Source organism: Nicotiana tomentosiformis, chromosome 7, assembly GCF_000390325.3.
Source record: "Nicotiana tomentosiformis chromosome 7, ASM39032v3, whole genome shotgun sequence".
In the NCBI taxonomy this organism is placed as follows: domain Eukaryota; kingdom Viridiplantae; phylum Streptophyta; class Magnoliopsida; order Solanales; family Solanaceae; genus Nicotiana; species Nicotiana tomentosiformis.
The window spans coordinates 77,145,231-77,160,800 of NC_090818.1; the positions used below are offsets into that span (position 1 = coordinate 77,145,231).

General features: G+C 37.0%; 1 protein-coding gene across 2 annotated transcripts; it reads left to right on the plus strand.

Moving 5' to 3' along the window:
* Positions 1–726: 726 nt before the first annotated feature.
* Positions 727–15,072, plus strand: LOC104114540 (phosphoglucomutase, cytoplasmic-like). Of its 2 annotated transcripts, none has more exons than XM_009625010.4 (19): positions 727–874; positions 1,056–1,155; positions 2,214–2,295; positions 2,422–2,477; positions 2,743–2,856; positions 2,957–3,019; positions 3,888–4,007; positions 4,106–4,206; positions 4,614–4,673; positions 4,781–4,880; positions 5,122–5,279; positions 5,374–5,469; positions 10,876–10,939; positions 11,117–11,198; positions 11,303–11,478; positions 11,576–11,652; positions 14,062–14,194; positions 14,507–14,623; positions 14,712–15,072. In XM_009625010.4, the coding sequence occupies exons 2-19, from the start codon at positions 1,075–1,077 to the stop codon at positions 14,781–14,783; spliced, it is 1,752 nt and encodes a 583-aa protein (XP_009623305.1). In that variant the 5' UTR covers positions 727–874; positions 1,056–1,074; the 3' UTR covers positions 14,784–15,072. The 2 variants fall into 2 exon arrangements, with proteins under 2 accessions (XP_009623305.1, XP_009623306.1); XM_009625011.4 differs by lacking the exon at positions 727–874 and adding an exon at positions 899–948.
* The last annotated feature ends 498 nt before the right edge of the window (positions 15,073–15,570 follow it).

The following is a 15,570-nucleotide window of genomic DNA, read 5'->3' on the forward strand; positions in this document are numbered from 1 at the left end:
AATTACATGCACTTTTTCATGGATTACAGTTAGCAATTAAGTTTAATTTGGTTCCACTTGAAGTAAACATTGACGCCTCAGAGGTAATCACATTTTTAAGAAATGAAAATCTCCTCTACACTAATATCATCTATGATTGCAGGCACCTGCTCCAGCAGTTCCATGATCCACATATCATACATGTGTACAGAGAGCAAAACGAGGTAGCAGATAGGTTAGCCAAGCAAGGTTGTACGATGAAGTACTCAGCAGCACCAACATTTTTTTGTCTCACCGCCCATTTTTGTTATCGAACAACTAAGAGCAGATCAGTCAGGTGCTACAACTCTCCGGAAAGTATCACCCGCTCAAGTATGACAATCTGTCAGGCTTGACACTTAAACACCACCTTTTGCTCCACATCTGACGGACTTGTTGGCAATAGACATTCTCCCTCCGCAACATGGTACTGCACATGGAGTTGCTGTAGTAGAAAACTCCCCTTTTTATAATGATCTTTTGGATCAACACACCACAATAGATGTTAGTATCATTTCTACTAATAGTATTTATAGTATTAGTACTTCGGTACATCCCAACACCAACCTCTCTATAATATATCTTTATAATTAATATAAGCTTATCTTTACTACCCAAAAAAAAAACCAAACACCGTACACCGCAAAGTTAAAAAGAGCAGAAAGCGGAGATCTAAACTTGAGGTTCCAAAACGCCCACCGACTAATCCTCATGACCTCATCTAACGTCTTTCATTTTTTTTCCTTATATACTAGTACTAGTAATAATTGGACAGTGTCACTTCCATTTTCCAAACTCGAAACAGACGGAAGCACACACGTCCTCCTCTCATTTTCCCTCCCATCTTTAGCTTTACGTAAGCATTACTCTCTCTCTCTCTCTCTCTCTCTCTCTCTCTCTCTCTCTCTTTTCTGGGTCATTTTCTATTGAGTTACGCATTATCTCGATTCCTTTTTATGCTTCTGAATTCTCTGTTTTTTTTTGCTGATTAGTTTTAAACAGTAGCTGATTGTTTTGATCGACTGATTGATTTACAGTAAGAAGAAAACGTAAGAAATGGTGGCGTTCAAGGTTACTCGCGTCGGGACGACGCCGTTTGATGGCCAGAAACCTGGAACTTCTGGTCTCCGGAAGAAGGTAATTGAATAAAAATAAATAGAACAGACAAAGCAATGCAACTCACGTGTTTAAGACTTCGTTCTTATGCCGCATTCCTGTAGGATTCACGTTGATCTCCTTCTATTTTATCTGAATCACTGACATTGTTTTTGCTCAATTTTTTGTTCCAAAGATTTTCTGTACAGGTGCTGAATTCGATCTGTTGTATTGAATGCCTTTTGTTTCATTGCTTATATTTCTGACATTACTGATCTTTCTGCAAATGTACACTTAATAACATCTTATGACTGTCGATCAGCAGCTATAAATCTAAGGGATATGTGTACATTAGCTAATGGGATCTGTATATATGGAATGATGTGAACTCTGTGGATGAATCTGATAATTTTGTTGTTTGATGCAAAATTGTTTAATTTTTTAAGTTTCTTTGTTTTTTCAGCAGAGTTTATGTACAGTACATGCTAATACAATTGACATACGTTTCATCTAGTTGATACCACTGAATATAACTTAATTATCTTAAAGCTTCATGCTTGCTTTTTGTGTGTGTGTGTGTGTGTGTGTGTGTGTGTGTGTGTGTGTGTGTGTTTGTATATGGTTATCTAAGCTGCTTAAATTTGAATACCGACTCTCTCTTCATGCTTTCTATATTGCGAATCAATCAGTATATGATTTGTAACCAATTTCAAAGTTTTTACAAGTTACAAGCAACAATCAAGATTCAAGTAGGCTTCTTGGCCGGTTCAAATATATAATTGGTAAAAAAATATTTGGAGACAGACATAAAGTATGCTTCTAGTCTAGCCTCTTCTTCTTTAGATTCATTTTTCACAAAAGTATTATTGATTGTGCTCGTGTCAACACAGAGAAATGAATATATTTACGTATTAAATATTAAAAGTGATCTAGATAAAATGGTCAAAATTCTGTTTTATCTTGTTAACTTCTCATGATTATGTCCCAACTTGTGCGGAATTACTAATTGTGTGACTTAAGCACTTATGTACTATCATTCTCTTGTATTCAAATTGCTTTGAATTGTTGAGTCTAACATGAAGCTGCATGAACTGTTTCAGGTGAAGGTGTTCACACAACCTCATTACTTGCAAAACTTTGTTCAGGCAACATTCAATGCCCTTGGATCTGACAAAGTCAAAGGTAAGAAATTTGATATCCTAATCTTTTTCATGAATTTCTTTAAAATTTTATATGGCATGAGAGATTAGATATATGCTACCCTTGTTAGTCCCCTTCTTGGTAATTTCATTTTTTTCATCTCTAAAGGTGCCACACTTGTTATTTCTGGTGATGGCCGCTACTTCTCCAAGGATGCTATCCAGGTAAAATTTTATCAAAAATTTTTCCAAGGAATTCTTTGGTTTAGACTGTTATATCTTCTTCATAATCAATATACTGAAATATTTTATAATTTCCTCTCCTTATGGTACATTCTGAAACTGAAACACAGTTTCTCATTTCATGTTTTTTTATGGAGACCCCATATTTCACTAGCACAATAATTAAATTTGGAGTACTGATGAGTGTAGGGTGGTTTTTGTGAAGAGCTGTTGACAGCTTAACATGTCTATATCTGCTTCGTTACAGGTCATTACAAAAATGGCTGCAGCAAATGGAGTAAGACGTGTTTGGGTCGGTCAACATGGACTTATGTCCACTCCTGCTGTATCAGCTGTTGTTCGCGATAGAGTCGGGGCTGATGTAAGCCCTCTGCCGCTAAAAGCTACATCGGATTTTTGTCTTAATTGTATGTAGCCCTTACATGATTCCACGATCAGTTAATGCCTGATCCTGAACACAGGGGTCCAAAGCTAATGGGGCATTTATATTGACAGCAAGTCACAACCCAGGTGGCCCTCACGAGGTAACTACCAGTAATATTTTCTTTAAGGATATTTCTTCCATTCTAAAGCATTTGTACTTCATCTTTGTTTTCACATTATCAAATGTAAAAAGTTGGCGATCGAAGGATTTGACTAGCTTCATGGTCTTTCTAGGAGCCCATATTATAGACAATTGTAAAGGATGTTTTGCATTCTCGTTTCACTTTGAAGCTTGTGGCATCAAATTTTGCTCCTGCTATAACTTGCTTGTAGTGCCTTTTTTCTTTTTTTCTTTTGGGGTATAATAATCATTGCATGTAATTCTCGTTTTGTCAGAATTCAAAGTGCCGTTGTTAATTACAGAAAACTCATTTTCGGTCAGCCTTTATACGTTTTATTAGTTTGCTTCAGAGGTCTTCACATGGATATGCTTTAATATATTTTTAACATGGATTTTGAGTCACTGAGTGTATTTCTCTATTGGTGAAAACTATTGCTGATTGAGTCTAATCGTTAAATCACTCTCTGCAGCCTTAAATAGCTTTATAGTTCGAGTAATTTCCAATCCTTATGTTACAGTGTTCTGTCTTTCAAAGAGGATTGTATCTTCTCATTTGCTTCTTTGGAGACCCATTTGTCTTTCATGTCAGGGATTTTGTGGGGGGTGGGGGTGGGAGGAAGGAATCACACAAAGTGTTGTTTCAACTGTAAGTGGATGCATGCAACTTGATACATGCTATCTAAACATGTTTATTCTGAAGGGGGAAAGAGAGAAACGTGGGAAGATGCAGCACGATTGTTTGCAAATTAATTGTAAAATCTCCTATTGCAGTTTCTTGAATAACTTGATGATAACTATTACTAGCTTTGACTGATGGTTCAAGGTTCTTTCCATATTTTCACTTATAGGATTTTGGAGTTAAGTACAACATGGAAAATGGTGGACCTGCGCCAGAAGGTGTTACTAATAAGATCTATGAGAACACTACGACAATAAAGGAGTATTTGATCGCAGAGGGCCTGCCTGATGTAGAATCTACTTTTTAACTATTATATTTAAATGTGCATTTAAGTGCTTATTTTGATTGATCAAGGTACTCTTCTGACAATGCCCTATTTGAATTGAGGTGGACATCTCTAAAACTGGCGTTTCAAGCTTTGAGGGTCCAGATGGGAAATTTGATGTTGATGTCTTCGATTCAACTATTGATTATGTGAAACTGATGAAGTATGAATTAAACCCCCCCCCCCCCCCCCCAACCCTCTCTATTATTTTTTTCTTTTGGGCATATCATTCAATATGTGTTTGTCTTCTTTTAGATCGGATGTATGTCAAATATGTTCATGTCAAGTTCAAACGATAATTTAGAGCAGCCATTATACCGCCGTTGCTGAATGTGTAGTGCCATTCCCTTCCATAGTATTAAGGGTGTATGATGGAACTAGGGGTTGATGCGTGCATCTTCAATTTTTTAATTTACGGGAAGCAGTTGTTTTGTGATTGCCAAAACTCACCTTATCATCATCATTTATTTGATAGAGTAATATCTTATTCTTGTAAAATCGCCAGTGATCCAGGTATTCTTAATGGTCGCACTTCTGATTCAAAACTTGATCTGTCGCTTCTATTTCCAGGTCAATATTTGACTTCCCATCAATCCAGAAGTTGCTCTCTTCTCCAAAATTTGGTTTCTGGTATGTGTGTAGAGACCTTGTGATGCAATGTTGCAGCATATCATCTCATAAGTTACCTATTCCTGTTAAATGTATCTTCTGGATACTAACATCTTTATATACCATAGTTATGACGCACTTCATGGTGTTGCTGGATATTATGCTAAACGCATCTTCGTGGAGGAGCTTGGTGGAAAAGAAAGCTCTCTACTGAACTGTGTTCCTAAGGTCATTTCCTTTTCCCTGCATTGTGATTCTTCTTCTCAATGAATTGTTATCTCTATGTTTTCCTCTTAACAACTATTTCTACCATCAAGCCTTACAGTCTAGATGTACCGGGGATCACCATAATGGGTGTGGGTTTGATTCTCACTGGATCCTTTTCCTCCCCCTTTCCCAATGTAATAGGAAGAGATTTAAAGAAAAAAGTTATATTTCTGACATTTTTCTGTATACCTAATTGAATCAGGAGGACTTTGGTGGAGGACATCCAGATCCTAATCTGACCTATGCAAAGGAGTTAGTTGCGCGAATGGGATTGTCTAAATCACTTTCTGAACCCAATCCACCAGAATTTGGGGCAGCTGCTGATGGAGATGCAGACCGTAACATGATTCTTGGGAAAAGGTAACTTCCGGTTGTTTTTATTTGTTGAACTTAACTCCTTGCTTAGAATTTTATCTTTTAAAATTTATGTTTTCCCCTTGTTCTTTTCGGTCAGATTCTTCGTGACTCCGTCTGATTCTGTTGCTATCATAGCTGCCAATGCTGTTGAAGCCATACCTTATTTTTCTGGAGGTTTAAAAGGAGTTGCCAGGTTTATCATCTTACGGATCTTAACTTTCTATTACGACGATGTCATCATTTTTGTTGCTATTGTTATTGAAGATTTCAAGAAGAATAATGAAGCTTCTTGTATTTTTGTGTATCTTTACATTTCAATGAGAAGTAGTACTTATAGGTTCCTATGACTAATTTAGGAAAGGAAATCAATTACAGCTGTTATACAAATCAATTAGAATATCCTAGAATAGAATCAAATCTCTTAAAATTAAGTTTCCTACAATGAAGCTAGTCAACAATCAAATCTTCTAAAATTAAGTTTCCTACAATCAAGCTAGTCAACACTCTCCCTCAAGTTGGTGCAAAGATGTCACACATGCCCAACATGCAAACCAAAGTATGGAAGGTTCGTCTGTTAAGACCTTTTGTAAACACATCAGCTAGTTGTTTCTCTATGATACATGAAGCAAAGTCAAGGCACTACCTGTAATCTTTTATTTTATGAAGTGTTGATCAATTTCAACATGTTTCGTTTGGTCATGTTGAACAGGATTATGAGCTATGCTGATTGCAGCCTTGTTATCACAATACGAGGAAAGTTTTCCTTTTTCAGACAATTTCAATTCTTCTAGTAGCTTTTGTAACCACAGAAGTTCACATACACCATGGGCCATAGCTCTATATTTTGCCTCGGCACTTGATCTAGCAACTACACTTTGCTTCTTGCTTCTCCAAGTAACCATTCCCTCCTACGAGTGTACAATAACTGGATGTAGATCTTCTGTCATCCAGAGATCCAGCCCAATCTGCATCTGTATAAGCTTCTACCTAGAGGTGACCATGTTTGGAGAAAAGAAGACCTTTGCCTGGAGCAGACTTTAGATACCGCAGAATGTGGAAGACAACTTGCATATGAGAATCTTTAGGATCATGCATAAACTGACTTACCAAGCTGACTGAGTAAACATATCTGGTCTAGTGTGGGAGAGATAAATGAGTCTTCCAACCAACCTCTGATATCTCTCCTTATCTACATACTCTCCAACTCTTATTTGTAACTTGTGATTGCTTTCGATAGGCGATTCTGTTGGTTTGCATCCTGTCATATCAGTTTCTTTCAAGAGATCCAAATCATACTTTCTTTGAGAAATAAAAATTCACTTTTTCGATCTGGCAACCTCAATTCCCAAGAAGTACTGCAATTTTTTGAGATCCTTGATCTCGAATTACTGCGCCAACAACTTCTTCAATCGAACAATCTCCTCTTTGTCATCTCCTATCATTACTATATTATCAACATAAACTATGAGAAGAGTGACTTTACCGCTTTGATGTCTTATGAAGAGAGTATGATCGACATTGCTCTGTTGGTAACCAAAGGAGATAATTGCTTTGCAGAATCTGTCAAACCAAGCTCTAGGGGATTGCTTTAATCCGTACAAGACTTTCTTCAGTTTGCACACCCTTCCTTGACTCTGTTCAGTATCAAATCCAGGAGGAATCTCCATATACACTTATTCTTCCAAATCTCCATGAAGAAAAGCATTCTTCACATCAAACTGTGGTAAGTCCCAATCAAGATTGGTTGCACAAGATAAAATAATTAAATAGTGTTCATTTTAGCAACTGGGGCAAATGTTTCTTAATAGTACACAACATAAATTTGAGTGAATCCCTTAGCCACCAATCTTGCTTTGAATCTTTTAATCGAGCCATCAGTTTTGTGTTTCACAGTGAAGACCCATCTGCAGCCAACCAACTTCTTATCGGGGGTTGATGTGACAAGCTCCCAAGTGCCATTTTTTGACAATGCCTTCATTTCTTCAATCATATCGTGCTTACATTTAGGATGTGCAAAAGCTTCCCTCCAGTTCTGGGGAATAGACACAGAAGAAATAGACAAGACAAATGCTGTATAGGACGGTGATGAAGAATTATAGGAGAAAAAACAGGATAAAGGGTGTTTAGTGGTGTAAGATCCGACTCTTTTTTTGTGAGCATTAGCTCTAGGCAAATTTAACTCATTAGGAAATATAGATTACTCACTAGTAAAAGAGGAATCGGCAGAAGAGGATTCAGCTTCAGTAGATTGTATGATGGCTTCTTCTGCTCTATTTCTCCTTATGTAAGTTATGAAATCAGGCCTTTCCAAACGCCCAACAATCTCCCCCTGAATCTTTTCTCCAATTTCACTTTCCTTTGTGGTAGTGGTATCAATAGTGGCGCTTGGGAGAATAATCTTTTCCTCCTTATAACTCTCCCTAAAGAGGTGATGGTGTAACATTGAAATAGGGCTCAGATTTTCAAAAAGTAACATCCATTTTGACAAAGGATCTCCTAGAGGGAGGATGATAGCATATGTACCCTTTTTGTGTTAGAGAATACCCGATAATGACACATTTAAGAGCTCTAGGATCAAACTTCCAAAGGTTTCTAGCCTAACACCTTGGAGGAACAACATAGTCATTTTTACCCTTTCAAGCTTCCAGAAGACTCTTAAAATTGAGGGTTTTAAGTAGCATTCTGTTGATGAGATATGCAACTGCTAGAATGGCATCCCCCAATAAGGTTTTGGTGGATTCATTGTAAGCATGAGAGATCTTGTCACTTCTAACAAATGCCTATTCTTCTTTTCAGCAACCCCATTTCAGCAACCCCATTATAAGGACAACTTGTTTGGTGGATTATCCCGTAGGACTCCAAATAAGCGCTAAATTTTTTATCCATGTATTTTGTGCCATTGTCAGTTCGTAAGGTTTTTATCTTAGTCTCAAATTGATTACAAATCATCTTATGAAACGACTAAAAGCAGGAGAAAATTTCACTTTTGGCCTTTAACAAATATACCCAAGTCATCCTAGTGCAACAATCAATAAAAGTAATAAACCATCGACTATCAGACAAAGAAATTGTTTGAGTAGGGCACCATACATCAGCATGAATAATCAAAAAAGGAGTTGTACTTTTATTATCACTTAAAGGATAAGAGTTTCTAGTATGCTTGGCAAATTCACAAGTATCACAAAACAAAAATTCAAACTCAGTTCTAGAAAACAAACTAGGATATAGCTCTTCAAAGCAAAAAATGATGGGTTCCCTAACCGTCTATGCTACTATATTTGTTTTTTGGTTGACATCCTTATTTCCTCCAAAAGAGGCCTGACCAAAGTCTTGAGTTCCATCAATCCAATATAAGTCATCATGCAATCGAACACTGCCAATCATCTTCTTTGTTTGAAGATCCTGAAAAACACAATGGTCAGGGAAGAACTCAATACTACAATTTAGTTTTTTGGTGATGGCACTAATAGATAACAGGTTAACAGGAAACTCAGATACATGGAGAATAAATGATAATATAATATCAGGAGTACAAACAATAGATACTGTTCCAGAGACAGGAGTTAGGGAGCCATTGGCTATTTTGACATAATTCCCTTTGAAACTAGGAGAGTAATTTGAAAGCCTTTAAGAGCTTGTCATGTGTCTATTCTCACCAGAATCTATAATCCAAAAATTAGGGTGAGCATTAAAGGCAATACCTGACTACATAATTGGAATTGGCAACTTTATAATGGTCAAGTTTTTTTAGGAGACGACGAAGATGTTGAACTTCGTCCGAAGACAAAGGTTCTCCAGCTGCAGTTTCTCCGGATGTCTCCACATTTTCTGCAATATTAGCATGACTCTGATGGACTTGCACACTTTCCTCCACGACCTCTAGTTGGTCTACTATGTAGTTTCCAACATGTCTCTTTTGTGTGCCTTGGCTTTCCACAATAATCACAGTGCATGTGATCTTTATCACAAGTGATTGCCCTTGGTTGCTCATGAGATACTGTTAACCCGAATTTCTCCATTGGTGCTAAATAAAGCATGGCCCCTCATCGGCTCTCTTGTTGAACATAAGAGTATGCATCCTCAAGAGAAGGAAAATGAACTTTACCGAGAACTTGAACCCTAATTTGATCATATTCTTGGTTCAAACCAGCCAGAAAATTATAGACTCTTTCCTTTTCAACCAATTATTGAAAGAGAACTGCATCATATGTAAGCAAAACTTTGCTTGGAGGGTCTGATACATCTCCTGCCATAACCCACTTAACTCGGAATAATAATTAGTGATAGTCAACTCACCTTTCTTAGTGGCATGGATTTTATTTCGAACCTCAAAGATCTGGTTCCATTTGCGAGAGTAAGTGCGCCAAGCGGAATTCTAGATCTTTGCAGCAGTATCAAGCAATAAATATTGCTTAGAGATTCAAGGGTGCATAGTGTTCAAAAGCCATGTCATAATAAGGGAATTATGAGAATCTCATTGACCATAGTTAGGGTCAGTCACAATAGGTGCTTTTTTTTCTACAGTAATATAACCAAGCAACTTTCTAGACTTAATAAGAAGTAGACAAGATCTTGACCAAGCAAGATATGTACCAGCCCCATCCAATTTAACAACACTAATTTGAGACATAAAATTATTATCTATTTTTGTATCACCTATAGTTTGAACAAGTAATAATCTTTAGTGTCAAAAAAATCGAATAGGCATATTCAAAAATATAGAAATAACCTTCCAGAGATAGAATATGCCTGATTTCGCCGGAAGAACTCACCGGAAAAATTCTGTATGGTCGGAATCTCCAGAACTTTGGATGGGAAGGGTCGGAATAGGCTTGCGACCCGAGATCTGGAAAACTTTTCTGGAAAAATTCGCCGGAAAGCTGTAGATCTCACCGGAAAAGTAGCTGCCACGCCGGAACTCAAAAGAAGTTTGTGTTGCAGATAACCACCAAGAGAGAGAAAACTCGACCTCTTTGATAAAACGGAACTCTAGTGCTGCGAGAAAGATAACTCACCTCAAAAATCATGAAAAATTCAAGAAGAAAAATGAAGCTTTTTGTATTTCTATGTATCTTTACATTCCAATGAGCAGTAGTACTTATGCAGAGGTTCCTATGGCTAATTTTGGAAAGGAAATAAATTATAGCTATTATACAAATCAATTAGAATAAAATCTCCTAGAATAGAATCAAATCTCCTACAATAAAATAGTCAACAATCAAATCTCTTAAAAATAAGTTTCCTATAATAAGGCTAGTCAACAATTATTATTATTGTTCTTATTTCTTATTATTGTTCTTATTTCTGCTTATGTTCCTTTTGTTTTTCAGTCGTTCTCTAGTCGAGGGTCTATCGGAAATAGCCTCTCTGCTTTTCCAGGGGTAGGGGCTGCGTACATCTTACCCTCCCCAGACCCCACTTGTGGGAAACTACTGGGTTTGTTGTTGTTGTTGCATTTCTGTTTATGTTTTTAAAGTGGCTGCTGCTTGGCTGTAAATAGTGCTTAGCAAAAGTTTCTTATATGAGCACAACCATTTTATCTTTTAGGGAAGTCATTAACTATCTGGTTTGATTTCATGTAACCATAACCTTTCTGCAGGAGTATGCCCACATCGGCTGCCCTAGATGTTGTAGCTAAAAGTCTGAACCTGAAATTTTATGAGGTACTATATTACTGAGATTACATTCATTTTCATTTTCTTTCTTCTGTTTTAGGGTAGGGTGATTGGGTGTTTTTTTTTTGGGGGGGGAGGTGTGCTGACGGATGCAGAAGTTGTTAGTGTTTTAGTGTTCTCTTTTTCTGTCTTTACCTGCATGCTTAAAAGTTTTTGCTTATTTAGGTACCCACTGGTTGGAAATTTTTTGGTAACTTGATGGATGCTGGAATGTGTTCAATTTGTGGAGAAGAAAGTTTTGGAACTGGTTAGCTTTTTTGAGTTTCAAACATTTAACTGATAGGGCTAAGCTACATAATATTCTAATCCGACACATAAAAGTACTTAATATCTTTCGTTATGTCTTCACAGGCTCAGACCATATTCGAGAGAAAGATGGGATATGGGCAGTTTTGGCTTGGCTCTCTATTCTTGCCGATAAGAATAAGGATAACCTTGGGGGAGAAAAGCTTGTGAGTGTTGAAGACATAGTTCGCCAACACTGGGCAACCTATGGACGCCACTATTACACTCGATATGATTATGAGGTATCTGCAGAATCATACTTCTTATTCAACGTTAAATGAGTTCTTCTGTATATGTTTATCATGACTCCTGTTACTCTATTTGTATTATTTATTCCAGAATGTCGATGCGGCTGGAGCAAAGGAGCTAATGGCTCATTTGGTCAAGCTGCAATCGTCCCTCGATGAAGTGAACAAGTACGCTACTCTTTTTATGTCAATTTCTCTCTGGAAGATGAAACATTTCTCAAACATGGCATTGATATTTGCTGTTTGTCGCATGTTTCACATGTATTATTTCTTTTATTTTTGGGGTATTCTGCTTTGGTTTACCATCTCTTGCATGACGCAAATCCCAGGTATAACCAGCTTAAGCATTGGTTAGTAGGTCTTCTTTGCATGGTATTACAACATATTTTTAAATTAATACTATAAGTCAATGACATGTTTTAGCATTAAACAGTTACTTATGGCATCTCAGAACTATGGTTCTGCAAGAGAGAGAACGGACAACAACAATGAAGATCAGAGTGATATAGTTTCTGTTTTAACTTTTATTATTGTTCTCTGACTCAGTTATTACTTCTACAATGTATCCTGTAAGTAGGCTGAATGGAGAACCAAATTATGTTTCTTTTAGGTAGGCTGAAAGGAGAGCAAATCAGGTCATTAGTCAGCAATTCTTGTCGCTTTCTTATCATGATTCCTTCCAAGAGAATGAAAGCCTTCTTTAGGAGAGTGAATATGAAAATAAGAGGATCGTGGACACCAGAATCGACATCGTCTGGATGTGTTTCATGAATTCGTATAGTGTCTAAAGTTTGAAATCTTCTTTAAAGCCAAAGCCTTGTTATTTGGCTGCAGTCTAAAACTTGCAGCAACTTTTACCTCTTCTGAATCACCTGGTTCTTCATTGTGGTGATGGAATCAAATCTTTGTGTATTCAAAATATCTTCCATCTCTCTTGTCAAAATGGGTGTTTATAAAGAATGATTCTTTCAAATTCATGGTGCATGTACTACAAAAGAAGAATTTCTGGTCCTGTGTGTGACAGTTGCTTAGTTTCTTGTTTCTAGCTGGGAAAAAGATTCTAGCGAAGTAAGCATCTTTGTTAAGTTTTGTCCTGGTTTTTTCTTTCCCTTTTAGAGGTCTCTTCTGTAATGTTCCCTTTCTAAGGTATCTGGTTCTTTGCGTTCTTTATTGAACTTCCTTATATGTGTTGATTGGTTAGTGAGCTTGGCACACTCTGGTGATTTTTCCGCTGTCTTTTGCATTGCTCCTTTGCTGAATGGTAAAGAGCTGGGTTTTATTCTTTAATTTAATACCTCGCAATGTCAGCTGATTTACCTGTAAAGTTAGTTTAGTTTGTGATAATTAAATGTCTTAAAGGAAACCTCGAGAAACATCATGTTATCTAAGTTGCTCCGACATGGCAGTTTAGGTGCCGCACCTGTGTCGATACGACAGTAGTATGGGTATGGGTATGGGATCCATACCGGATTTGATCAAACAATTTTGGATACTTTGACCACGACAGACGAAAAAATTCTAGACGAGATACAATTTGATTCCGGAAATCAAAACCAAAACTCGGATATATTTGAAGACAATAGCATTCCTTATCTAGGAAATCAATCATTTAATTATCTACAACTTGAGAATAAAAAGAAATCCACACTTTATAAGCTATACGCAAGTATTCCACAAATATTTTCATAATTTAAAGATATTTTATATTTTTATATTTTTTTAATTATTTTTAACCGAATCCCCGAACACGTATCCGTACTAGGTCCGTATCCCCGAATCCGCGAGGTGCGCGCGTACGTGTCGATGTTTTGTGCCGAGGGCGACACAATTGGGTGGGGGAGATTGTGATGACCCACCATGTCATCATGCCACATAGGATCTATTTGGCACATATACTTGCCATGTGTAAGGGTTACATAAGTTAGAGACTAGCTCATAGTGGAATACTCTAGAACTATGGAGAGTTTAATTGGGAAAACTCTAGATATTTATGGATTTGGTAGGAAGACTCTTTTGGAAGCCTTGGAATGTTCTAGTCATGTAGAAAATTCTAGAGAGTGTACTTATATGTAAATATGGAAGGACTTGTGGAACAATTATTATTTACACACTAGCTCTAGGTGACTAGTATAAATAGGGGGCATTCATTTGTAACTCACTAAGCAAAACAATCAAGTTCTCTATAATAAAAAGCTTCATTTGGCAAATTTTTCTTGTCTTTCTTATCTAACATTCCCTTAGTGATCTTGAGTGTAATATTTTAGGGTGACTTGGCATAGCAAGATCGTGCGCGAGTTGTGCAAGATCGTGAGAAAGTTGTCAAGTGCCGCACGTGCGCTTAGTTCAAGACTAAGGACGTGACATTTGGAATGAAGCTGGTCCAAACGGACAGGATATCGGTCTAAGGCCATATGGGATTCGTTGTAGAGCATTTTGGGAGGAGACTTGCTTTTTCTGTTAGATATTAAGGATTCATGCAGCTGATTTTACTAGTTTGTTTTGAGGCATAGTTATGTTGTGATGGTGTGTGCTTTCATTGTTAAATATTTCTTTAACCTTCGGCTATTTTTAATACAGGATAATAAAGGGAATACATTCAGATGTTTCAAATGTCGTTCATGGTGATGAATTCGAGTACAAGGACCCAGTTGATAGTTCCATCTCAAAACATCAGGGTATCCGGTATCTGTTTGAAGATGGCTCACGATTGGTAAGGGACCTCACCCGCCCTCCCCATAGCTTAAGTACTTTAGAGAACACTTGGTGGCAATGAAGGTTGTGCAGTTCTGATGCATAGAGAAGTTTGAGACTTTAGAAAGTTAAATGGATTTCTCATATATTAATAATTGTAGATGCAGGTCCCATTCGTGTGTTATAAAAGAATTATCTAACAAATAAATAAGAAATGCAACAGATTTTGTAATCCCTTTATTCCTTTCTTCCGAATACGTCTCCCCCCTCCTCCCTCTTTGTACGATAATTGCTTTGAAGGATTTCTGACTAACTTCTGGTGCTGTGCAAGGTTTTCCGTCTCTCTGGAACTGGCTCAGAAGGCGCTACCATCCGTGTTTATATCGAGCAGTACGAGAAGGATCCATCTAAGATCGGGAGAGATTCTCAGGAAGCACTTGCTCCATTGGTAAGTTAACGTTGTTTTCTCCCTTCCCTCTTTTTTTTTTTTTTTTTTTTTTTTGGGTTTTTCCTGAATCAACTGTCTGGTAATATAGGTGGAGGTTGCTATTAAGCTGTCAAAGATGCAGGAATTCACTGGCCGTTCTGCCCCAACTGTAATAACATAAATACATATTGCCGCATATAATCCTTTCTGTACTTTAGAAATAGTGGTCCTAGTGTCCTCATTCAAGGGCTGCTGGAAAATGCACCATATTCAATAGTCTTAAAAAAAAGATGCAATGTACCAGTTTTTTGTGTTCTGTAGTGAGTTATTTTCAGAATAGACAAGCAGCGAATTTATCTTAATTTTCGATGATAATGGTTCAAGTAAATCTCAACAATCAGTACGGGTTTTCATATTTTTCACTTCATTAAATGTTTCTTCTATCGAAATGATGAACTCCTTTCTTGTTAGATTGAAGTTTTTTAAGCTTTACTAAACATGGTTTAGTCGGTCCGGCTTGGCACTGGATTTTGCTTATTGATGGTTCGATATAAATTTCACTTTAAAAGCACCGCACTAACTGTGCTGCTTTACTAAATCTAAATCAAATCAAACCATACGTAAAATCAGGTCGTTTGTTTCTTTGTGTGTTGGTTTGTCATAATTCTGGCTGTTTGGTTTATTACTTTTTTTTCCAGTCACACGAGACGTAAATTCAATCAATTCAATCTGCTAGAGAAACATATGCAGATAGTAGGTCTAATATAAACAAATTGCACATCACTTTGTAAAACTATGACAATATATAATTGTTAAACTAAAGCGTAAACGCAAGGAAAGTAACAATCAATAATTGTTTGACCCCAAAATCTAGTAACTAAAAAATAATCAATAGTTTTTTGACCCCAAAATCTAGTAATTCCCTTGCAGGTTATTCTCATATATAATTTTCTAATAGATCTTGTGAA

Bases quoted from the DNA above. Each gene is read 5' to 3' on its own strand.
- LOC104114540 (XM_009625010.4), top strand. From the start codon at position 1,075: ATGGTGGCGTTCAAGGTTACTCGCGTCGGGACGACGCCGTTTGATGGC. The intron at 2,478-2,742 runs GTAAAATTTTAT...GCTTCGTTACAG, and splicing joins TCTCCAAGGATGCTATCCAG to GTCATTACAAAAATGGCTGC. The intron at 11,653-14,061 runs GTACGCTACTCT...TTTTTAATACAG, and splicing joins TCCCTCGATGAAGTGAACAA to GATAATAAAGGGAATACATT.